At 35.5% G+C, this 26,755-nt stretch overlaps 1 protein-coding gene across 5 annotated transcripts in view; it reads right to left on the bottom strand.

Moving 5' to 3' along the window:
• The window catches only part of SOX6 (SRY (sex determining region Y)-box 6), a 535,498-nt gene that overhangs the window by 209,694 nt on the left and 299,049 nt on the right, over positions 1-26,755 (bottom strand). For all 5 annotated transcript variants that reach the window (XM_011956274.1, XM_011956276.1, XM_011956271.1 and 2 more), the window contains exons 5-6: positions 19,739-19,911; positions 16,865-16,933 (exon numbers count right to left, since the gene is read on the bottom strand). In XM_011956274.1, coding sequence (XP_011811664.1) covers positions 16,865-16,933; positions 19,739-19,911 — 242 coding nt within the window. The remainder of the gene's footprint in view (positions 1-16,864; positions 16,934-19,738; positions 19,912-26,755) is intronic.

Genomic DNA, 26,755 nt, shown 5'->3' on the forward strand with positions numbered 1-26,755 from the left:
ACCCTTCCACCCTTTAGTCTATTTGCAACACAGTAGCCAGAATAAGCCTGTCAAAACCCAAGTCAGGGCACGCCATTCTTTCCAATGGTCTCCCATCCCATTTGAAGACCAAAGTCCTTACAATGATGTAAAAGATCATCTGTGTTCTCATTTCCTACTCTTTTCCCTTTTGTTCACTCACTAAAATTACCCCTACCCTGGACAGCCATACTGGTCCCTGATGCTTCTGAGCTAAAGTTAGCAAGCCCCCATCAGCTAGCATGCTCTGCTGTTTCCTCTGTCCTGGAAGGATCTTTCTCCAGATATCCATATGACTTGCTTCTTCCATTCCTGTGGGTCTTTTCTCAAGTACTACCTTCTCCCTTAAGTACATACCCACACACCCTATTTACACTTGCAGTACCTCTTTCCCATTTCCTTTCCTCCTTCCCTGCTTTTTCTCCATAGCAGTTCTTGTGGTGTACAGTAATTTTACTTATCTATTTAATGCCTGCCTCCCCACAATGGAATGTAAACTTAGCAGAGCAGGGATTTTTGTAGATTTCCATATCCTCAAAGACCAAAGGAGTATCAGAAACATAACAACTGCTTAATGAAAGTTTGTCAAATCAAAATAATAGTCAATAGGACACCATTGGAGATATCTGAACAGAAGAGAAACACAATAAGAAGTGTACATTAGGAAGAATACTCTGGAATAGACATATAAAGTGGAAAGGGACAAACTAAAGTGGAGAAGACAATTTAAGACTGTTTCAGCAGTTTTGGCATGACATAACATGAATCTAACATGATAAGAGGTATTCTGAGGTAAATTAGACTAGAATTGGCAATTCTATGATGCATAAGGGAAAAACAGGTATCAAATATGATTTGGAGTGATGATGTCACTTATAAGAATAGGAAGTATAAAAATAAAGGCAGGTTTATAAAGATATGATATTGTTCATTTTGGATAACATCCTAAATAATAAAGGGAAAGCAAGCTTAACCTAATTAATTCATGTCATAAATAAGGGTCCTAGAGTTTTTTGTGACTCTCATTTCTGAAATCCCTACTGTTTCTCATATTCAGATGCACTTCAAATCTGGAACAAATATAGCTTAGACATTAGTTTAAGTGGTTTGGCACATGTTATTTCTACTAAAATATACTTTCTTATGGGAACCACAGTATTTCTGGGTAGAAAGCAAGGATGCTAAGGAAAAGCACCCGGGAGGAAATGGCTTTTACTTTTTTCTTCTCCAAGTCACATAGTCACCATTTCATATTCTAAGTAAAAATACCACCCCATATCCTTCAGTTAGGTCATCATGGCTGTACACAAGGCTCAGATACTTTCAGAAATTATTTATACTCTAGTAGAAATAGGCACGCAGGTGGAAATCACGGGTTTTTTGCTACAACTGCTAACAGCATATGAAAAATCTGATTCATTCACAAAGACCACTTTGATAATGAGATGTAATCAAGTTATCGGTCAGCTGTCCATCCTTACAAATAAAATCAACAATTTCTCCACCTTTTCTATCATGCCACACAGAGCTACCAAGTACAGCAGAGTGTTGTTCGCATGAAATGATACTGTTGCATGTCTGACTTTGTGCCAAACTTCCATATTTAAGGATTTCTTAATTTTCCTATATTAAAAATTCAGAAGGTATGCTCGTAATATTTGGGGAATTTTTGACAAATTTACTGTAGACACTCTACAATTATGTCATTTATTTTATTTCTGATCAATTTTTATTCTTAAAACATAGAAGTTTAGAGTTGGAAGAGACCTTCATTTATAAAAAAAATCTTCTTTGTAAGCAATTCAAATAATTGGTACCTCCTGCTTTAAAACAATACAAGATAGATGAATTAGAAGACGATTATTGTTCACATTTAAGTAGTCCTAGCATTATAATATAATATGATATAAAAGTTGCAGTACAAATACATTTAAATGTTTATAGATCATTACTGGCTAAAAAAAAAAGTTACTAAGCTTGAAAGGAAAAGTACAGAAATTTAAATATCAGTAGTCAAAAATTAAGATAAATGGCTAATGATGATTATAATACAAGCTGAAAGGGAAAATGATCAAGTTTACAAAGTCTTTTTTTAAAAATATGAGTGATGAAAGTAGAGACATACCTGTAACCTCTTACATATGCCCCTTTAACAAGATGAATTTTCTTCTAGAAATTGAAACAGTCTAAGAGAATCATAGTCAAACACTCACAGAAAATGTTGAAATAAAGACTCCCTCCACATTTTAAACAATTACTATCTAAAGAAAGGATTCACAGTGTTGCCAAGGATGCTGCTTAGTAAATAGTTTAAATTCCTTCCACTTGAGACAGAAAAGATCCAAAATATATTAGTCTTTCCCCTCCCCGTCTAGTGAATTAATATTCCATGATATACACCACCATGAGGTGCTGATGGGGGCACCTCTTTTCAATGAACAGAGATCAGCAAAATGGCTATTTCACAAAGAATTAAAATATATCCTTGTAATTTTAATGTGTGTTTATGTAAAAAAAAAAAAGTGGTAGATTCATGTTAATAAACCTTGCTTAGGGAAAAAATAAAATAGTTGCTAAGCCATCGTGAGTAATTAGCCTTTTAGCATCCCCTTTCTTCAAGAATGCTTCCTCCTGTGTTGGTTCTTTTAAATAGCTCCAGTCCTGCCTCTCTTTGTTGGGCTTGGAAATTGTTCACATATGAGAGAAATTAAGCCCTCATTTAACAGAGACACATGCCTGTCAAGACCAGAGGAACAAAGACTAGTCCCTGGGGCCTGTTCAGCTCCCAGAGGCTGTCACTCATTCTGTTAGCAGTGCTTACCCTTTACAGAATGTGTATAAAACCCAATAAATCATTTCATCTGTTGTGCTTAATACACGAGAGCTCTAACCACTTTTCAAAGTGTTTTCTCTTTCTTATACAACCTCACGGATACTTAATCTAAAAAAAAAAAAACAAAGACCTCTATTGTTCATTTTTTTCAGAATGCAATGACTTTATGACTTTTTTAGTCAAAAAGGTAATGAGAATGTCCCCAAACAGCATAAAAGAAGAAGCTTATCTTTTTAGATTTCTTGCCAGATATCTTTCCCACATTTTATGGTTAATAATTAGAATATTCATTTTGTAAAGTGACGGTATATCTCCCAGCTGCTTTTAAACCTAGCTTTGGAAGCTAGCCCTGGCAAAACTGAGATGGTTAAGGACCAGAATGGGACGGACTTGCTGTCCGCTTCAAATTCAACACATTTTGCCCCTTTGGAACACACAGGCACATGTTCTTTCAAGGTGGAGATTAAAACTACTGCCTAATAGCTTTTTTAACTAGGCAAGTGAAATGGTCTTCTTAAAAGCCCAACTAAAATACCCTTTGTGCATTCCCATTTCCAAAGGAAAGATGGTGCTCTTTTGAAAAAAGACCACATTATCATTTATGTACAAATCAACCCTATACTGTCCCCTGCCTCATTTCCCACCTATTTCTCCCCCTAGGGAAAAACATGGAGGCTATGGGAAAAGATTAAGACCAGACTTTAAAAGCCCTCCAGTTTAGACCTACCCTTATCCAAAGTAGAGTAAGGAAGGGCTGTGGAGAAATGAGTATTTGTCCATAATTACTAAAATAAATACTTCATTTAAAAGTAAAATGCTTGTTTAACCTGATTGTGTTGCATGTAGAGCAAACTTACCAAGGAGTTACTCTAGCAAAGATCATCTTTCCACAGAAACACTGGGAGTTCCAGGGGTGACAGCTTCAATCCTCAAGATGCTGTGAACTCCCAAAATAATAAGAAGCTGGTAGCACAAGAAACTTCACCCTGCTCAGCAGGGGGAGAAAAAGCAAATCTGGATTTGATAAGTAAAACCATATCTACCCAATGGTTATATGGTAAAGCCCTGAAATTAATGGGGAACATAAAACAGTCCAAGAAGCCAGCATTGTAGTAGTTTCTCCACAATTGGTTTCATTCATATCTAGTTAGATATTAATCAGATGCATAACTGGCACAAATGCTCTGTACAAACACAGAACGGTACACGTGTCTGGTTATTAAAAAATGAAATAGAGTATATCAGACTCTTTTACATTCATGTTTTTATATCCCAAATGATTTATCATTTTTAAAATAATATCTTTTTTTATTTTAAACCACAAATCACATCCTGCAGGCCTTAGCAAAGGCAGATGTCAGGATGTAGTAGTACAACAAAATAAATTAAATAACCCTTGAAAAAATAAAACAAAGTTTATTTATAAAAAATGACATAAAGGTGAACTGTCTAATAAGAACATGGATTTGCTTAAATAAAACATTATATGGTTCTGTTTTAGATTCATCCCTAAAGCCCTGAAAGATATTAGAATTTTAGTGAGTAATTACCCTATTTACTACAATCAAAATGGAAGGAAATCAGAAAACCGTATTAAGCTCTACCACACATCAGAAATGAAATTCTCTCATTTTTGAATCCTGCAACCCAATAAATTATAGTTGGAAAATGTATTGGGACTAGAATTTGAAACTCAACAAGTTAGAAATGAAGAAATGGCCAAAAGAAGACCCATATCAACATTATCCTTCAAGCAGGAGACCCAGTTCTAGAAAGCATACTGAGAGGTCTCCCTTCACCGCTTAAGTGTTTTCAGACTGTCTGAACCCAACCCCCACACTCAGCACCACCCCCACAGTTAGAGAAAGTTCTAGCCACTTAACATATCCCTTCTCAAATGAAAATGCAACACTTGGGGTGAAAACAAGAGAGACTAGGAAAAGGTGTTATGTGCTATATATGCCACTGACATAATACTTCAAAAGGATATGCAGTAATTTCCTGCAATTAATACCCTAGCCATAAAGGTTTGTTTCCAAAAATTATGATATTTCACTTGCAACACTAAAATTAAGTTTGTGTCACTCTTTCCATTATATAGCCCTAATGTCAGGAGTTTGTCATTGGCTGCAGAAATGTGTTTGCTGTAGCCTGAAAGCAGGCGTTTACAGGCCCTCTTCCTAAATGTATTTTTCTAAAAATCACCCATAGCCATTATTTCATGGGGCAAGCATTACGAGCTATCACAATATCCCACAAAGGAAACCTGAATTTGACCTCATCATTCCAGACCCTTCAATGGTTTGAAATGGAAACATCCTCCTAAGAGGACACATCCTATGCTATGGCCAAACTTGACGTTTGCCTTTGAGCTTCCTAAGCAAAAGTATCTATTGCTCTCCTTTTTCTAAGGGCCAGAGTCAATTCCTGTCATCTAGAATCAGCGGTCAGAGTTGCCAGGACCTTCAGTGATAATCCTGAACAATAATCCTCCTTCTAAATATACAGAAAGTGAAAAGGCAGAAAAGTCATTTGCTGGAGGACATGTAGTTGCTAGCAGAACAAAGACTAGGCAGGCATAGACATCCCGAGTTCAAGTCTAGGCTACTTTCTGTCAACTAATCTAATCATCTTTCTGTAATTGTTCTAATACTATTTTGTCTCCAAGTTGGGGCTGCAGACTTTACATAAGAGGGAGAAGAACAAGTTCTGCTGAGAGTAGATCAGTTATTATCTCCATGCCTTCTTTTTTTCGGGGCTTGAAATTGTGGCCTCTCAGAGCCAAAGAGGACATATAAGTCTACGGAATTTATTGTGTTCGAGGAAAAGCTGGTTGGGAGGATAAGAGTTAGAAACACGTATAGATATCAGTAAAACAGACTGAAAGCATTGGCAATATCTATGCCTGCATACAAAAGTGAAGTTAGGCTCTTGAAGTTGGCATCCACATAACTGCTTTTCTGTTAAAGTTTTCAGATTTAGTTCTAATGTGGATTGTTAGGTCCACTGGTCTTTGAGAGGGCCCTCTCATGGACTCCATCTTAGAACTGGAGTATATCCTTGGAACTTCTAAGCTCCTGGGGGATTTCTTTTGGGAGGGAGGATTCAGACCATTGTTGATTCCATAGAAGAAATAATCTAAACTCTATATTTAGGACCTTGGCCTCCCATATCAATGCAGTATCTTTCCTTCTTAGTAAGACTGACAGTAGAGACCCAAATTTGTGACACACTCTATATATCAAGTGGTTAAGTATATGATGTTTAGGGCAAATGTTTTTGAGTAGTAAAATTATTTTTACTAATTTTCTTGCTTTGGTTTTTTAGTTTAAGAAAAAAAACTACCAGAAAAGTTTGGTTTTTTTTTTTTAAAAGAAACTACTAGAAAAGAAAAACTACTAAAAAAATTTTTTAGAAACCACTGGAAAAGAAAAATTACTAGAAAAGAAGTTTTAAAACTAAAAAACTAAAGCAAGAAAAGTAGTAAAAATAACTTTACTATTCAAAGACATTTTTTCTTTAGTTTTTTTTCATTTCTAACATATATTGCTTTTGTATATTAAAAAAGTTGAAATTTTTATATTATTTATTTATTTTATTTCATTATTGTTTTAGAGAGAGAGTCTCTCTCCATAGCCCAGGATGGAGTGCAGTGATCATAGCTCACTGCAGCCTCAACCTCCTGGACTCCAGAGATCCCCCTACCTCAGCCTCCAAAGTGGCTAGGACTACAGATGCATGCCACCACACCCAGTTAATTTTTAACCTTTTCTTTCTTTTTTATTTATTTTGTTTGTGTCAGTGAGTGGAGAGTCAAAGTCTCACCTCTCAGACTAAAATGGCTTTGCTATTAGATCCATAGTGTTTGTGAAGTTAGAAGGATAGTAAATGAACATTTCCAATTTATTTTATAGCTTTTTAAACACAGGTGAAGTTATGAAGCCCCTCCAAAAAACTCAACTGCAGACATTTTAAGAGAAAAGTCTTCCACTGAAATATACATGTATCAAAGTTAAAAGAGTCCAGACTACAACCTGTCTGAGGATGTACTCCACCCTTAATTCTAACTATGACTTCCTTAACTTTCATTGTTTGATATTACAACTTTAACATTTTCTTAATGGATTGAGCAGTGGATAAAATTAATTCAGTCTCTTACAGGAGATATTACACTTTTTGCATCATTTATTTGCTGTTATTTTGAACAAGTAAAAATCCGTGACTCTAACATTAATAACTTTGAGTGGGAAGTTACTATATGTGAATTAAAAATGGTTATGTCAGTACATCCCTTCAGCATTTAAAAGATATTTCCCTGTGCTATATCAAGTGTCACATAGTATATCAATTTTTATTTCCCATCTCTCAAGTCTGGTATGCATACTGTTTAACTTCTTAAATTCTAAGTATAGACATAATTCACAAAAGCTAGGCAAATGCCTGACTTACAGGAGATGGCATACATAAGATTTATATGAACAACTTTATTTTCAACAAGGACTTTTGCATTTTGTGCAGCTACATCACATAACTTCAGCTGTGTTTAAAAAGCTATAAAATAAATTGGAAAGGTTCATCTACCATCCTTCTAACTTCACAAGCACTATGGATCTAATAGCAAAGCCCATGTTAGTCTGAGAGGTGAGAATTTGACTCTGTTTTTTTGAAAATAAAATGTTAGCTCTCTTTTGTACAATCTCCAAGCTGCTCTAACACTTGCTCAACCATTTCTGAGTGCATGACAAACCTTACTCTCCATTCACTGACAATTGAAAAGCTCTCATTTGGCAGCCAGAGGAAACTGTTGCTCTTTTCCTCTGTACTATCATGGTGATAATAATTGATTATAGTGCCTACACATTGATTATTCTATATTCACATCACTAATTTGTGGGTTCTAAATATGCATGTGTGTAAGATACAAATGTGTGTATATGTGCACATGTAGAATATGTACATGAAGGTTTCTCTATTAGAAACTCTGAAATTATTCTTATACCTAGTCATACGGGAACGAAAACAACAATGATAGTGGTATGTATTATGCATTAAGCAATTACTAGGGGTTTTATATAATTATCTCAAAACTGCTGTAAGGTATTGTAATTATCTTTAGGAATTAGGAAATACAGGCTGAGAGACATTAAGTAACTTGTCTCACAGCTAGTAAGTAACAAAACAGGCCATAGAGCTAACAGGTAGTGGAATTGTTATTTAAACCCTAATTTATTTGTCTCCAATACCTGCGCTGATTCCACAACATCTTTAAATTACATATATACTGAAATAACACACCTTATGCTCTACATCTTTTGTTTGTATGTACAAATCTAGCTTAAAAGTGGATTCAGAGTCATACATTCCTTACATATGTCAGGATGTAAGAGTTTTTTCTATGTCATAAAGTTTTAAAAACACTTTTTAAAAATGGGTTTTTTGTGTTAAAGTTTATTCTGTTTAGAAAGTTAAAAGCCAAATGGCATCTGAGAATTTATTTTCTAACTTTTTTGTGTTATTTTGTAAGACCATGCTTCATGTTTTTCATACACCTTCTCCAAAAGACACAGACCTTCTGATATCTACACATTTTTAACTTGCCAAAATCCTCATATACAAATAAAAATCAAATTGTTAGAAAAACTAATTAAATTTATTTAAATTGTTTAAACCATGGTCCATTAGAAGCTTTCTAGCTAGTAAGTAAAACAGCTGTGACCAAAATGAAAAGTATATTTTGATTCATCATGAGTTATTTCAGGTATACTCCAACCCTCAGGACAGATGGATGGACGGATGGACGGATGAACGGATGGATGGATGGATGGATGGATGGATGGATGGATGGATGGATGGATGGATGGATTGATGGATGCAGGATGGATGGATGGATTTTACATATATATATATATATTCAACCTAATCTAACCTAAATCTAAGCAACTTAGTGTTAACCTTTAATCATTTAATCTTCATTACCCTGTACAGAGCAGTATTTTTCTATTCTGATTACCCACTACAATCATCTATAAACTTTTCAATACTCTCCATGCTCAGACTCTATCCAAGACCAATTACATAAAAATCTTTGGGATAGGCATCAGTATTTTTAACAAGATTCCAAGTGATTACAAGGGACAACCACGGTTGAGAACCATTAGCATGGAATGCTGTCACTCACTGCTCACATTCATCAGATGAAGAAGGTAGCTATAAAAAAAAAGTTATTGGCCGGGCGCGGTGGCTCAAGCCTGTAATCCCAGCACTTTGGGAGGCCGAGACGGGCGGATCACGAGGTCAGCAGCAGATCGAGACCATCCTGGCTAACACGGTGAAACCCCGTCTCTACTAAAAAATACAAAAAACTAGCCGGGCGAGGTGGCGGGCGCCTGTAGTCCCAGCTACTGGGGAGGCTGAGGCAGGAGAATGGCGTAAACCCGGGAGGCGGAGCTTGTAGTGAGCTGAGATCCGGCCACTGCACTCCAGCCTGGGCGACAGAGCAAGACTCCGTCTCAAAAAAAAAAAAAAAGTTATTAATATTAAAGGTGTCTGACCCTCAGTATAGTGACACATCACATTAAAGCCCTCAGGAAGGAGTATAATTAACTAAGAAGTTCATATGTAAATACCAGAAGAGTCACCCAGCCATAAACACACCTCCCATTGCACTACAAAAAGATTCCAATTATATTCTTTTTATCTCTTGCCTTGTAGGTATAGACCCACAGCTGCAGTAGTTCTAAGGGTAGAAAGAGTCTAGTGACAAATTTTCTATTTTTTCTATTTAAGGATAAAGAGAATGTAATGAGATTTTAGATGTCAGGTATTATTGGCCACATTTTATAAACTAGGAAACTGAAGTGCAGTAAGATTTATTCAAGTCACAAAAAGGGCAAATAGAGAAAGGATCTGAAAAACTGGAAACAGTGCTCCATCAGGCATCAAGAAACTTGGGTTCCCCTTGTAGTTCTGACAATATTTGCTTTTTAAGCTTGGACAAGCCTCTAGTCTATACCTTAGTTTCCTCGTGTAAACTAAAGGCTTTGGACTAAATTAAGCATGCCCAAAGTTTTTACATATCATAGATCAGCAAAATTTCAAAGACAAGCCAAAGTGGAGACTTACATATAGTTGGGAACTTTTTATTTTACCAAATAAAACTATTGAAAAACAAAGAAAACACATATCACCTATTATCACCAATACTTCATAGAAAGAACATTTTAATTCCCAAAAAGGTGGAGAAACATAATCTCAAGGTTATTTTAAAGTATGGCTTATGATAAACTTACTATATTGTCTTCAACATGGATAGTTACCTATCCTCCCTCTATCCAGTGAATGAGAATCATGAGGACTTCCAGATGACGTTTTCGAGTTTAACATTCTGTGAAAGTGGTGGCAGGGTAAAGGGGGAATGTTTAATACAACTCTTGCTGTAGTACTCTTCCAAGGGTTTCCCAAAATTCCATCATTAGAGAACTATCTTCATAATTTTGCCATATCCAAGTACCTAATTACTATTTGCTTAGGATTTTAACTTGACTTTTTCTTTTCATGTAAATACACTTATTTCAAAAGGAAACTCCATATTTTACTTCAGATAGAAAATTAAAATAACTTGCCATAAATAGAAGATAACCAGATAACCATGTAAAGAAAAACATTAAATTTATTTAAATTCTAGCTGACTGCCATACTGTAGCCAAAGGCTCTGAGAAAGAGATGATCTCTCTCTCTCTCTCTTTCACTATCTCTCTCTCTCTCTCTCAGATTTTAGTACATACTAGAAGAGTATTAAAGACTAACATTAAACTGAGCCCTCAATGTAATGAGAAGGATCAAGGAAAAAAAAATAGAAGAGAGACATTTTTCCTGGGAAATTGATTCAGTATTATGTAATGTCACTTGCTGGCCTCACCTGGAACATCTACCCCACTCTGCTGCACCTCCCTCTGCCTCTGAAGAGGTACGACACTCTCCCACTTTAATTCCAGAAAGAAGCAGAGACTTTGGATTCCCTGAATTTTTAGTATCACTGGTTTGGGAGAGAACTGGGGAGTACAGTGCAGTCTAAGAGATAAGCACAGATAGAGAAGGGCGGGTTGTGTAGAGACTGAAGTAACTGAAGGATAGTGCAGAAAAAGCTTTGAGATTCATCTTCAGGTTTTGGTCTGCTGAATGAGATCTTTGCCATAAGGCCACATTTGGTAAAGCAGGTAAACTAGCTAATTGCATAGAGTAGTTATCGGAATCTGGTCAGTTCTCTTATTTTTAGGTGCATTCCAACTATAACAAACAATCTAGCATGACAAATGTGGAAAAACTAAAGTGTAGTTTTAGTTCACAACAAGAATTTGTAATTTTTGCTGTTAACAGCCCTTGCTAGTCATAATTATAGCAGCTTTACCTATTCTTTATAACCCAGAAACTTTATTATTAAAATGTTTCAAGCAGACTATAGAGCATCTATCATTACTTTTAAAGTTAATTAGATTACATAAAAGAAATAATTAGATTTGCATTTTTATCTTGGTTTTAAACATCCAAAGATCACAACAGCCTGCCTGTGGGCAATTAAAAACAGCATACAGCAGAGACATAGGGAGAGGAAAGAGGGTCTGTTTTTCCTGGCTAATTCATGATTGAAGATAGAATTACAACATATTTTAAGGGCTTGCTGAAGCTAGGGGCTAATCCTAGACTTCTAAGCTGTGTTTATACCCCTCATTTCTTTGCAAGGGAGTATCAGATGCATGTACAGTGCTGATAGAAGTATCAAATTACTTTCAATAGGTTTATTTAGTCCTTTTCAGAGAATATTGGAAGGAGATCCATTACCTGATCAATAACATACAAAAACCGACTCTTTGCTAGAGCCAAAACAGGAGCACTGTAATTGCTTTTTGTTTATCAATGTTAAATACAAATAACAAAGAAATACAACCTAAGACAGAGGGACTATGTGGGATTGAAGTCAGCTTCAGACTGTCCTCGGTTTTCCTGTTGGCTGCTCCAGCCATCTCCAAAGACAATAAATGGAAGGTGCAGCTCTTAAAATTAGAGGTCAATTAGATACTTAACGATGAAGCATATCTTCAAATATATATCTATTATTATTATGCTAGCAAAAAATTAATTAACTAGGTCAAGTAGGCCATGAAGGCTAATGTACAAAGCAATTATTTCTGATCTTTAGACAACTACTTCACATAAAAAGGTAGTCCTTTATTCTGCTCAGCAGATACCTGAAATGCCTGTAGTTAATCATATTGAAGGAAACAAAAGGCAAAGTCTATCTCCTTAAAAGGTGAGAGGATATCTCAAGTTATTCTGTTTAATTGCTTAAGGACAATCACTTCCTTGCTTATAATATTAGCATCTTTCTGGTTACCAAAAAGGAAAAAAGGATAACACACATCTAATGATGCTCTACCACGTGGCAAACATACAGACATATAAAACATATTAATAGCACACAGAAATATATTATAATCAAAATTAAAAACACTGTATATGAAAGACAATCATATAGGCTTAAGAACAGAGTAGAACTTCAGTGAAGCAATGAACACTTGGTTTGGGTAAAAGAAAATAAACAATATGGATTTCAACATTTAAAATAAAAAGTTTTCAGATAAGACAAACAATATTTGCAAAGATGCAGCAATGACATTTAGTTCAGGCCTTCTACAAATAAAGTTTGCATATGTTAAATGATGAGGGGAAGGCAATGAATATTGAACATTAATCATAAAGAAAACACAAACTAAAAATTTCAAGTCTCACAATTTTACCCAAAAAAGACATATGTGTATGAACTGACTAAATCATTGGCCCTTGCCCAGAAAGCCAAATGCCTAAATAAAACCCCACCCAGCCAGTTCATTCTTAAGAGATCATTGTTTAGTTAGCTATGTGAGGAGAGGACATTGCCTATATAGCTCACAATACAAGTCACTTGAATAACTCTAAAATTGAAGTCTGAAGAGACATGAATAATTGGATAATACTGTTCATCCCTGGAAAAGGAAGTTTCTCACAAAGGTATTTTAATGAACTGAATTCTTTTGCAAAGTTCTAGCTACAAAACTCCATCGTTAAACGTGTTCCAATTGATGTGCTGTAGAAACCAAAGAATGTGGTATATTGGATCCATTAAAAAAATCTTCTCCAGATTCAAAACCATGGCATGGTCAAATGAGGTTAGATGAATAAATATATGAAAAAAATCAAGAAAGGAGGATTTATAAAATATTTTCTGTTTTCCCTAGAATTGTCTTATATTTAGTCATTGATTAAAATACTGTAAATATGCTTTGATCTGTTTACAACTGTCAAATTAATTAAAAGTGAATTCTGTTTACCAGTTAGCATAACTCAGAAGTAAAATGCTTCAAAATATTAGCTAAGATACTACAGTTCAATGAGTGGGAGAGGGAGGATGAAATTACTGAAGCAGTTATCTTTCCTTTGAAATTACAGCCTATAAATCAACATTCCCAACTCCAAAGATCCATATTACATGACCTATTAGTTTTGCTTTCCATAGACTTGGAAAAAATATACTATTTCTGTCCTGGAAATGTCAAAAATACCTATTTTTTTTCTGGGCTCCATATCAGGAGAATTACTTAACATGTAAAAAATGAGAGAAATCATCATTTTCTCCAAAGCACAGAGGGATCTGAATTTACAAAGCAAACATACTCTGAAAAGACCTAATATTAAAGTGATATTTTTATAGTCATTTATAATTATTATCCTGATTTATTAAACTATAAAAATGGACTCATCAAAACTGTAAAAACAGTTCACAAAATCATTCACCACACTTTTTCAACATGGCTTACATGGCTTTAGAAGAATCTATTTAAAAGTTAGAATTTACAAAGGCAAAATAATGTTAAAAAATATATTCAAGGAACAAATATAAATAAAATTGTTCTTAACTGCACATATAAGTTCTGAATAATTGCAAATAAAATAAACATGGGAACTTTTACAATACTATCTTAATCATGCCTTTTCCTATTTCTAATGAAAATTCCTATTTTTCAATTTGTGGAAACCATTCAGGTTTTCATTTGTTTCCATTACAATAGACCCAGATGTGTCTGTGTGGGTTGTTACAAGAGGTTAGGCATTCTTCCTTTTGCTTCTATTAAAGCTTGCAAATTGTGGGCAGGGGGTGGGGTGGGGAACAGTACTATTTCAGAAGTCAGAATTCTGAACAAGAGGAATGATATTGAATGCAACCACCTCATACTCATGAACCACAGCCAATTGCCATGATTTAATCTTGCTGATCATGTAAGCTAATAGGTTCTAGGACTCAAGATATAAAAAGAAAAAAAGTGTCAAACTTGCTCAAATTGTCTCTGTATTCATCATTTGCTTTTGAACAAGAAGTTAGGTTTTATTTTTAATATCTTTAATAATCCTTAATTCATCTTTGATAATCTTGTTTTATCCTTTGTTCTATTTCGGGTTCAAATGGGAAAGTGTTTCTTTTTTTGATAGAAAAAAATGTTTGAAGCATCCCTTCAGTCTCATATTTTGCTCAAAAGGCATTTAAAATTAGTCTAACAATAATCTCTCTCCTAAATTTGATCAAATTTCAAAAGCCATATTTGAAAATATAGTTACCCCATTCTCCTTCCAAAAAAAAAAAAAAAAAGAAAGTCTGAATGTCAAATACCCATTTTGTAAGTATCAGAGATGAATACATTTTGTGTAAGGAGTATGTCTTTTTCACCATTTGAAAAATGCTTTGAATGGTCTCATATGTAGAAGGTAAATACTGACAAGATATGCCATGAAGCAGTAGCTCTGGATAGAATGAATTATAAATACTTATTGCTTTCTCTTATTTTTTAAAAAATTTGAATTCTTATTACAAAGAATCTTATATTTCTAAAGTGAATGTAACTCTGACATTGACTATCTTTATTTTACAATTTTTACTGCTAAGTTCAAGTGCTGATTAGCTGAAATTAAAAAAATTAAACAGGAAATATCCACAAATTTTAAAAGCAATCAAACTTCTATTAGAAAACTTGAAAAAAGTTACTCCTGTCTTTTCAAATTGGTGTTTCCAAATGTTCATTCCAATGAATATTTTAAGATCATGTTCTATAGTTTTCTGAAAATTATGTAGTCAATTTATAACTATACAATCATATATAAGCAATATATACTAAAAATATTTCATAAACATATTCTGAACTGATTTGGTTCCTATTCACCTGAAGTTCTCAGTGCCACAGGAAAACATCAGTGAAGACAACCAATCAGTATAAACAGCACTGGACTAAGAAGTAAAATATATTAGAAAAGAATAAACCAGTAAGTTATAAAGCAGTAGTAAAAACAATAATTAACTGATATAGGAACACCTCAGGGAACTTTCTCCATTCCTGCTTTACAAATAGGAGAAACAGAGAGACCTAAACAATCATGTTGTTTAACATCTACTGAGTTCTTACAGAGGGATCTACAGAAAAATGTAGGAAGCTACAGGCTAAAAATCTTGACCTGAGCAGTAGGAGCTACACTGAAAATTCTAATAAGGGCAGAACAAGGGAACACCTGGACAGTTATTTAATTAAGGATCTCAGCATGAGTCATAAAAGGAATATCAGAATGAGAAACTATTCCAAGATTTAATTGTAAAGGTTGACTGTCAAGAATGCCAAAGACATTCCAACTCATCTATATCTGGACTTTTTTATTTTGCAACATGTATACTTGAATATGGAATATTGAATAGGACAAAAACCAACAAAAAAGTTGGCTAAGACCTCCTACTGAAAATAACTGGACAAAATGCCAATTAGGTAAAGGGACTGCTTCAGATATCAAATTAGTACTTTAAGTGCAGTAACTACCTGGAACACTAAGTATGATTAACAAAATGAAGCAAGGATCAAAGGTAAAATCATTGTTATTCGTCAATGAGGTAGAATATTGCAGTAAACTATGACTTCATGCTACTGATATTTTAAAAAAAAATACAGAAGAGCATGATATTAACCTCGAGAAAAGTAATAATATAATTCAGAATACTCTGGCCCAGCTAGTTTGAATCATAGATCCCAGAAGTTTCTCCAATAACCAAGGGAAACAAGAGTCTATAGTAGGATAGGGATAACTCTGTGATTAGTATTTCTGAGGATTAACACTAGACAGCCAATTCCTTATTTTAGGGCTTTCTAGAAGTCACACATCTATATTCCTATTTGGAAATGGAGAGAAATGGAGATCGTTTTCCTTGCCTATCTCAAAAAGCTGTTTGTTGAGTTAACCATCAAGTATCTAAAAGAATGACAGAAATCAGACCATTGTAATTATGGTCTATATATTTTTATAGACCCAGACCATTGTAATTATGATCTATATATTTTTACATTGCCATAAGAAAAAGGCAATGTGTGTTGTAATTATTGTGTTGTAATTATTCAGGAACAAGTTTTTCTTCCTTGTTAGACTGTAAGCTCCTTGAAGACAAACTATCACTCATTAATCTCTCTATTCCCTTTAGCATCTAGAAGGAATACAGTTAATATTTGTTAAGGAACAAATTATTAACAGCCTTTTTCCACATTTTTCTCATAATTGATCCAATTTGTCCTAACAAGTAAATTAAAAGTAAGCTTCTCTCTACAGTACTATTACATGGTAAAATACAAAACAGAAAGTGGTCAGTGGCAGTAAAAATACCATCTATATGCTACCTGGGAAACCATTAGGTTCCCATTAGGTAGTGTTAGACAAATGGCAAAAAGAAAACAGATAAGGGTTATTTTGCTTACATATCACATCAGAGAAGAATGCTTAGGCCACCACCTAGTCCATATTTCTTACATTCACTTACAGAATTGTGTACAACATCCTCGAAAACAGTCCTATTGGTGCTGTTTACAAGACAGGGGTACATCTGCAGAATTTTAAATTCCATTTTCAAGGAGGAAAGTATCTAAGTATAATCAGACGAGAGTAATAAAATACACTGACCTGGATCTGTTGCTGCAGGAGATTAATTTTGTGCTGCTGTTGCAGAAGTTGCTGCTGTTGTCTCGCAATCTATCAGAAATAAAGTTTCATTAAGTTAAAATGAAATGCTTACACCTCTGCCATTACCTCGGGTATTTCTCCTGGCATTACAACAATGTTTTACTGCACCTCTATGTGAAAGAGTTCCTATAGAATGAAAGAGACCACATCAGAAAGATGGATGAAACGAAAATTTTTTAAACAAGTGCCATCTCTCCGCTTTATCTGTAGGAAAACTACCCCTTTAATTACATTTGTGAGCTATTCACCTATATCTGCACTGGTCAGCTGGTAATCATGGGATTTTAGAAATCGAATCCTTGTAGAATAGAGATAGAAAATCTCTGGCTACATTTTTCTAAATGGCTTAATTTGGATGTAAAAAGTAAAATCTGTAAGCAAAGACACGAAAAATCTTTCTGTTACTTTAATATGGTCTATGTTGGCAAAACCTTTCCTGATACAAAGATTTTTCAGAATTGATACATTTACAAATATTTTTAAAGGAGTGTCAAAGAACACAGCAAAACGGAAAAAATCTTAAGCTTTTTTTGTTGATGCTGTCTGTGATGTACAAAATATTTTTAAAAACAAATTAAGCTGTAATTTAACATTTATCCATTTATCCTTTTGAGGACAATGTGTTTATTTTACAATACAGGATCCATACACAAATTTTATATTTCCTTGTTTCATCCAACAATCAAATTGAACATCTAAACACATTACCTGGTCTATAAAAAGAAATGTTAACCATTTAATGCAAGCCCTACTGATGACTGTCTCTGGCCCTCAGGAGGTCAAACAGCTTCCTTAAGATAATGGTGTTTACTATGAAGTATGAGTCAGGCATCAAGCCGCTCTTCACTCAAAAGCTGAGCTGCTACAGCTTGAAGTCCAGAGAGTGATCCTTAGTGAGAACACACTCACTGCCAACCTAGGAAGCCAGAGAGAAAAGCAGCCAGAGAGCACTCAGAAGGACTTTGTTTAGTACTGCCTTGTCAACAGTGTCTTTTCTTCCTATTTCTTCCTACTTCCAAAAGTCAGTATTCTAGAATGGGTTATGTTGGGAGTGAAAATGAGTGTAAATCAGTTCCAAGCTATATACTTCCCAAGCCTTTTTGATGTTCTAGCCTATGCAGGGGGTAGTGCCCAAATTATACCTCATTCAGCACAAGATGGCAACGTAGCAGTCTGCTTCTAAATGTTGCTGGTTCCTACTGAAAGCCATGATAAAGCCGCCCCTAATGTAGACTACAATGTGAGAAATGAGACTACTCCTTGCCAGAGCTTTATACTTAAAATGGAAATCGTATTTAATCAGGTTGGGATGGCCCACTCTGCTTGTGGATATTCAAATCAGAAATGTACAACTCACTCTGCAGCTCTAGGTATAGACGCTGGATCCTCTGAATATTTATTTCCTCTTAGTAAACCAGTGAAACGCCACTAGGCATCTAATATTGATGGTCCCTCCTAAATGATAAAGTGCTGCATAGAAATGCATCCAAAACACCACAGTGCAATTACTATCATCCACTCTAGACGTATGGGTTTGACACAGTGAAGTATGGTACATAAGCACCATGTGGCTCAAATTCTGAATTTTATTTGCCAATCGGTTGAGCTACATGCTCGCTTCATTGAGCATGACAACCTAGTTTTAAGTGTCATTTAATTTTCATTTTGAAATATAATTACAAAGTGTTCACTGTAAGATATCACTCGTCTGCAAATGTGTCAAGATTAATTTGTGCTAGCTTATTCACAAGTGTCAATAGTTAATTACTGTGTCATCTCTGGATGGCTAAATGACATTCTAACTTCTGATTTTTTACAGTGTTCCTTTATGTTATTTTCCATTAGGGGCTGAGTCCATATTCCTACATGTGGGCAAATATTCAAGCATATAAAATACCAGACATCACAACTCATTAAAATCAACAGAGCATATATTGCTCATATACTCCTATAAAATACATTTAACTGAAAAGATAATTCCAGTAATAATGTCAGATTCCTAAAAACTGCACATTAATTTGGATCTGTCTGATCTAAAGCATCAGGGACTACTCTATAGGATCATTGTTAGATTAATGTACTCTTAAGAGACAAGAAAAAACATTTGGGAAAGTGATTTATTTTTAAAAGATATACATTTAAACTTTGCTATTTTTTTCTTCATTCTCACTTCTAAGTCAATCAAATCAAATACTTTTAGGAACCATGTACTAATTTGTATTCAATGACTTACCTATGCTATAGATAGTGACCATGTGATGTATCATCCAAACCAAGAAAACTTTCACAAGTAAAAGGAGGCAGGGTATTTTTACTCTAGAAAACAGGCACTATACCAGGGCTATCTGGGGAAATCTGAAATGTATGGTCACCTCTTTGGACTTTAAACCTGTAGAAAATCACTGGACCAATAAACTAAAAGATTCCCAAAGTTTCTCTGGAACAGAACCCCCTTTTTCTGGATAAGGAAAATAAGGCCCAGAGAAAAGTCACTTACTCATAGTGAAGCTACAGAGGGATTATATGTGATGTCTGTATGAATAAGCATCCCCAAGTCATTAGTCAAATCCAAACCTGAAACAATGTATCATTTTAGTTATGCCCAGTTGCTATGATGCCTTTTTTTGTACACATATTCCCTCAATATTCTTGAAGACCCTAGATTTCCAGAAGGCTTTTTTTTTCCCGTCTTTTCTTATTTTTTATTTTTATTTTTTAGGAAAGCTTACAACAAATGAGCCAATCAATGTGATTACTCTCTGAGCCTGGCACATTCCACATCTCCAGTGCATCAGCACCTTTTGCAGGGCTCACCTGTTCTTGCTGCTGGCGAGCAAGGTCCATTTGCTGCCGTTGTTTCTCAATTTGTGAGGCTGCCAGTTTTTTCTGTTCATCATGCGCTGCCAGAAGCTGCTCCCGTAAACTGATCAGCTGGGTAATCATGGTGGAGAGCTGCCGTTCTTTTTCTGCCAGGCTCTCAGGTGTACCTAAAATGGAAGCAAGAAGAGATCTCACAAGCTTGAGAAATACCTGGACCATTAAGAGAAAGGAGGGCAGAATTAAAAAAGGGACTATCCTAAGACGTTTAAAGATCTGGGTCAATGACTGGAGACCACTGAGGGTGCAGGAACACCAGAGAGTAATTATAGCAGTGGAATGAATGCTAGGGTTCCTCACTATTCCTGCCAAGAAAAAAGTTTTGTCACTAGTAAAATTCTCATTCACTCTCCCCTCTTGCTCTAAAAAAAAAGCAGACTTACCCCCATTCTCTCCTTTTTGCCCCCAATCTATCTGATCAAGCTAGGAAATCCATGGTATTTAACACAAAAGATCAGAAACTATAGATTATATTAATATTCTATAATCACCTCTAAGCTTAGTGACTAACAGTATCTAAGACATAGTACATGCTTAATAAAAGTTACTTGAGGAAGTTTCTGATCCTTGCTCTCACAAAATTTTCTATTGTGTAAAGATCTGTCACTGAAGTTTAGAAGTTAGGAGTCAATCTCCTGGCCACAGAGAAAATTCTAGAGAGAATTAAAACTGCCTCAGGTGAGAAAAGATTGAATGTGATTTTTTTTTTCCTGAGAAAGGATCAAGCTAAAATTCCCAAGTTGATCTGTAAAGGCAACAGTGTTGCTTGGGGGGGCTCTATCACCCCTTTGTCGTTTATCATTTTTCAAAGAGAAAAAAACACATTCAAGGTTGAAAAGGTTATGCATAAGGATATGCTGTTTAATGAATATGATGTCGCTGAACACTTATGGTATGCACTAATGGTGCTGAACAGTCTTTTTATGGGCAAATTGCACAGCTCTCCTAAGTAAAGGGTACAGAATCCTTTTGTGGATCTAAATTAGAGCATTTTACCGCAGCATAAGATAAGAATTTCAACCCACTGTATCTGAGCCACACAGATTTCTTTATGAAGAAATGATCTGTGATTTGAAAGCTTTTCAGAAAAATGCCACCAGCTGTCAAAGGGGACAAAGATTGCCAATTTTTGTGTGTGCAGAAGGAGAGACTTCCAACCTCCTTATGAAACTCCCTCATTCCTACTAAGAAAGCACCATTACGATCTGAGAAAATATTTTAATTATGAGTGGCCTTATTTTTAAAGTAGCCCAAAGAAGAAAGAGAAACTTCAGAGGATGCAGGCTAGCACTTGTTAGTATATGATTTCTGAAAGGTAGAACTGATGTCAACAGAGAAGCTCCCACATTTAGGACTATCTTGGGATTCTTAATATCAACTCAGGTCCAAAAAAAATAAAGAGCTGTCAGTATCTCTTATATCCTCAGATTTACTGAGCTGAACGATGGCCTAAAATCAAAATTAAAGGAAAAATAAAGTTGTTAGAAAGTGTATTCCACTGATAAGGAAACAAATACTGTATCAAGGCTAGTGGCCAGCTACTCTTTCTAGATCCTGGAATTTATTAAAAGAAAATGGGTTTTAGCCGGGCGCGGTGGCTCAAGCCTGTAATCCCAGCACTTTGGGAGGCTGAGACGGGCGGATCACGAGGTCAGGAGATCAAGACCATCCTGGCTAACACGGTGAAACCCCGTCTCTACTAAAAATACAAAAAACTAGCCGGGCGAGGTGGCGGGTGCCTGTAGTCCCAGCTACTCCGGAGGCTGAGGCAGGAGAATGGCGTAAACCCGGGAGGCGGAGCTTGCAGTGAGCTGAGATCTGGCCACTGCACTCCAGCCCGGGCGACAGAGCAAGACTCCATCTCAAAAAAAAGAAAATGGGTTTTTACTTCAGCCATGGGAATTTCATCTTGGTAAAAGGAAGAATTTATTGATCTAGAACTTTCAAAATACAAAAGTAGATTCCCAAAAAGAATAAGATCCATAAGATCTCTTGAAAAGGACAAAAAGTTCTACTAATGTATTCATTAATATATACAGGAATGAGAAAATACAACATAAGAATGAGATTTTTTAATTTACATATTGAATAAATTTTTAATTCAATAAATATTTTCTGAATTGCAACTATGTGTTAGGTACTATATCAAGAACTAAGGACAGCATGGCAAGTAAAAGCAGACACAGTCCCTACTCTTAGGCAGTTTGTAGTTGAAAATTTGAAGAGACAGGCCAGGCATGGTGGCTCATGTCTGTCATCCTAGCACTTTGGGAGGCTGAGGTGGGTGGATCGCCTGAGGTCAGGAGTTCAACACTAGCCTGACCAATATGGTGAAACCCCATCTCTACTAAAAATACAAAATTTAGCTGGGCATAGTGGCAGGTACCTGTAGTCCCAGCTACTTGGGAGACTGAGGCAAGAGAATCACTTGAACCAGGGAAGCAGAGGTTGCAGTGAGCCGAGGCCACGCCACTGCACTCCAGTCTGGGTGACAGAGCGAGACTCCATCTCAAAAAAAAAAAAAAAAAATTGAAGAGACACCTTAGTCATATAATCAAACATGTAAATGTAAACTACAACTACATAGGAATTACAAATAAGACAAATGTTCTGCGGGAGTTTAACCAAATTTGGGTGCCCAAGTTCAGGGAAAGTAATCCGAAAAAGCAACAAATTAACAGAAGGATAAATAGGAGTTAATTAGACAAAGAGTTGGAGCATGGTTTAAAGGAGCTTTCCAGAAAACATTAAATTGCAATGACAAAGAAACTACAACTGAAGAAAGGGTTGCAAGAGGGTGGTTGGTGGTCAAGGAGCTTATCCAAAGGAGAAAACACTATAGGCAAAGGCCGTGTGTGTGTGTGTGTGTGTGTGTGTGTGTGTGTATACATATATATTGGGGGTGGGGAGCAGTTTGGTGTGTTCCAGAAATTGAAAGTAGTGAAACTTTAGCAAGGAAAATAAACAGGAATAGAGCATTAGATTAGGTTGGAGAGCTAGTAAGAGGGCAAACCATTAGCACCTTATAGACCATGTGTGATGATCTACATATTTATTCTAAGAATGATTCCTAATCACTAAAGTATTTTAAGAAATGAGTGATATGGTCATTTTGGTTGCAGTGTGGTGAATAGATTGGAAAGATATGAGATAAATGGGATGTATACACATTTTATTATCTATATATTGTGCAACATTCTAACATACATGTAATTTTACTGTAATACCTGTCTATATGCTATAACTTGAGAGGTTTATTGGATATAGTGATAGTTACTGTACTATAATTTTTTGTTAATAAAGAAGAGCTTACACAGGAAATCTTGGGCAAGGACCAATACAAGAGTTGGATCTAGTATTTAGATTCCCCAATAAAAACTGGAAAAGTTTCTCTGCCTCCATCTTAAACAATCTTTCAACCATCTTCAACTTATTCCCCTTTCTCCTCTGCATAGGTACAGAGAGGCTAAAGATAAAACGTAAATGACTTCTTAGCCTCTTCTGTTCACAGTGAAACCAAAAGATTTATAAATGCATTGGTGCTTCCAGGGTTAATAGATACATATAAGTATACCTGAATTTATGGAATAACACCATTTAGCTGAATCCAATTGTAAACAGCAGCATCTAAATTTTTTCTTTGGACTTAAAAGATATACCTTTAAGAAGAAAATGCAGAAAGCAGTATTTTTAAAATGAGAATTTAAACACTCATATAAGGCTGTCACTATTTTTTCCTTAAATTTGAGGAGTACATACAGTCAACTCCTACTATCTATAGGTTGCACATCCGCTGATTCAACCAACCACAGACTCAGCCAACCTCAAGTTGAAAAATTTTTAAAAACAATAACAACACAATAAAAAATAATACAAATAAGACAATATAATATAACAACTATTCACACAGTATTTACATTGTATTATGTGTTATAAGTAATCTAGAGATGATATGAAGTACGTGAAAGAATATGCATGGGTTATGTGCAAATACCAGGCCAACTTACATAAGGAACTTGAACATCCTCAGATTTTTTAATGTATATATTTTGAATAGTGGCACTAAAAATGAAGTTGGAGTGAAACATAGTAGTGTAACAAATCTGAAATTCCCCCGTATTGGGGATCATATATATAGCCAAGTAGCCCTTGAGGCTCAAATTAGGGAAAAAACAATTTACACCATACAACAGCTTATATTCAAAATGTGCAGATTAATTTGTATGTGTGCGTGGAGGTGGGAGGGGGATGCATTTATCTCTTCTGTACCCACTGTATTTTTTCGGCTATAATGGTTTAAAGCCAAGCATTTAAGACCTATGATGCTGGATTTTTCTGTTTTAATTAACAGCATGTGTTTATGCCACTAATAAAGATAACATCAAGTCTAAATCACATTGACCATCCAACCTGTGAATACAAGTTGTTTTATCCTAAAAAAATTAAACATGAAACTTTGCCATGGCAAAGGAACTACAATTGTCAGAGTTGCTGAAAGAACAGATAATTATGGGACATAAACGGGTAACCAAAATATAGTCAAGTTTCGTTAAAGATGGCAAAAGACCTTAGAATGTTCTTATGCATTAACTCTATATAGAAAATAGTATATTGGCCAGGTGCAGAGACTCATGCCTGTAATCCCAACACTTTGAGAGGCCGAGGTGGGGGGATCGCTTGAAGCCCAGAGTTTGAGACCTACTTGGGCAACATAGTAAGAACCTGTCTCTTCAAAATGTTTTTGTAAAAATAAGCTGAGCATAGTAGCACACACCTGTAGTCCCAGCTACACAGGAGACTGAGGCAGGAGGATTACTCGAGCCCAGGAGTTCAAGGCTGCCGTGAGCCATGATTGTGCCACTGCACTCCAGCCTGGGTGGAAGAGACTATCTCTCAAAAAGAAAGAAGAGAAAAATCAAGTCCTAAATCATGTTTGGAGGTTTGATAAAATCAACTTGGAAAAAAAGTAAACCAACTTCTGATGATCTGCCCAGGCCAGCAGAGGTCATCAGGAGCTACCTAACATCATCTGTTTCATGTCCTTTAAGCTATCTTAAAATGATACTCTAAAAAGCACTGTCAGAAAATAGTCTTCTGCCTCCCACATAAAAACAGAGGTAGTTTCATAAACCACAAAAAGGGAGCCAGCAAAAGCACTTCTGTACACAGCTTCTCTACAAGTCAGCATGCCTGCTTTTATCCAATATCACACACAGTGTGCGCCTGACACTCTCTACTATAAACCGTATCTATTCTCCAACTCCAAAGATAGTGCAGCAGGGTTTTCTTTTCTTCTTCTTTTCTTTCTTTCTTTCTTTTTTTTTCTTCGTTCCATAGGGTCGTCTTTATCCCCAAACCACATCTGTCTTGAGTTTCTCTCAGATTAGTCAGGTGGATCAGTGCTCCCCAGGGCCTGCTCCAGCTGAAGTATTTTAATTTGACTAAACACCTGATTTATTTTATCTCTCCGATGAGAAAGGCAGTTTGTCTTAATAGAGCCTGTCAGCCCACAGCCCCATTCACAGCAATTTACAGGCAGCCAGGGACGCTGGAAGAGAAGAGTGCTGTGATTCTGTATTTTATCCTCCTCCAGAAAGCACCTAAAAGCAGCTATTCACTGCTACTGCATGTGGCATTTTAGAACTGAATTAGCTTTTTATTCAAGTAACTACACTTGTTGTGAATAGCTTATCTGTAAAATTGCTACATTCACTACTGATTTTATTAACCTTTGGCTCTATCACAAAATGGTCTTCAGTTAGGAAAGACCTTTAAAATTGACACATTTTTTTTTCTTAGGGGCCTTTATTCCAGTGACTTCAGATTTACTGAATTTGATCCATTGAATTCTTTACCAGTTGTACTTAAAATTTTGAGTCTCAATAGGAAGTCAATAGTGCGTAAATAAGGAAACACTTTTCAAAATATAAATATGACGGCAATTTCCCCCAACAAAAGTTTTCAAATACCATCTTTCATTATAACAGTTTCAAAATCAGCCCTCTAGCCTTTTTTGGTCACAATCTGAAGAACTTGAAAAAAATAAGTGAAATTACTATTTTTTTTTTAGCTTTACAAACTACTACTACCTGTCCCCAGGCCCAAAGCCACAGAGAAGATTCAAAACCTCAAAACGATGAGAATTTAGGTAAAATAAGATAAATAAGACAATTCTCTTATTGATCTATCATGAAAAATAGAAATAAAAAATTAAGTTTAAAGTTTATTTAAAAGCCTTTTTTTACATCAGTTCACAAAAGTTAGCACCACAGTCTGCTAATTTTGCCCTTATGAAATATATGTAATCAAAATCAGTGGTGCTAGAAATAAGACTGGTCATTGGGAAGTCACTGAAGACCAGATCCGGATAAGGCAGGCAACTTGCAGAGCACTTTACTAAATGGAGATTTACCTCACCTCTTCCATAGTATTCCCATACGTAGAACTTTTACAATATAAAAATCTTACACAGGTCATTCATTAAATAGGTATCCTCTGAAAGGGAGTCACTGCTATGTGATAACAACTAAGTTTTTCTAATGAGAAAATCTAGAAACAACACAGCAATGGAGAAAGAGAAAAAGAGTTGAGAGGAAAAGAAAGAAAATGAGTACAAGAACAGCTAAATTAAATTTTGTGCATTTCTCCACATCCTTTTTATCTCTAATAAAATGAGCTAGGCATGGTGGCTCACAATTGGAATCCTAGCAATTTGGGAGGGTAAGGTGGCAGAATCTCTTGAGGCCAGGAGGTTGACGCTGCAGTGAGCTATGATTGCATCACTGCACTACAGTCTGGGCAACAGGGTGAGATCTTGTTTTTTTTAAAAAAAAAAAAAAAAGAAATAAATGAAGGGCAATGGTGTTAAAATACCAAGCCAAATAAAATTAATAGTCAACAAATGGCATTCTCTAGAAACATGTCCTGGGGAATTTAAAATAAGACTTAAACCTA

Source organism: Colobus angolensis, unplaced genomic scaffold (genome assembly GCF_000951035.1).
Source record: "Colobus angolensis palliatus isolate OR3802 unplaced genomic scaffold, Cang.pa_1.0 Scaffold412, whole genome shotgun sequence".
NCBI classification, from domain to species: domain Eukaryota; kingdom Metazoa; phylum Chordata; class Mammalia; order Primates; family Cercopithecidae; genus Colobus; species Colobus angolensis.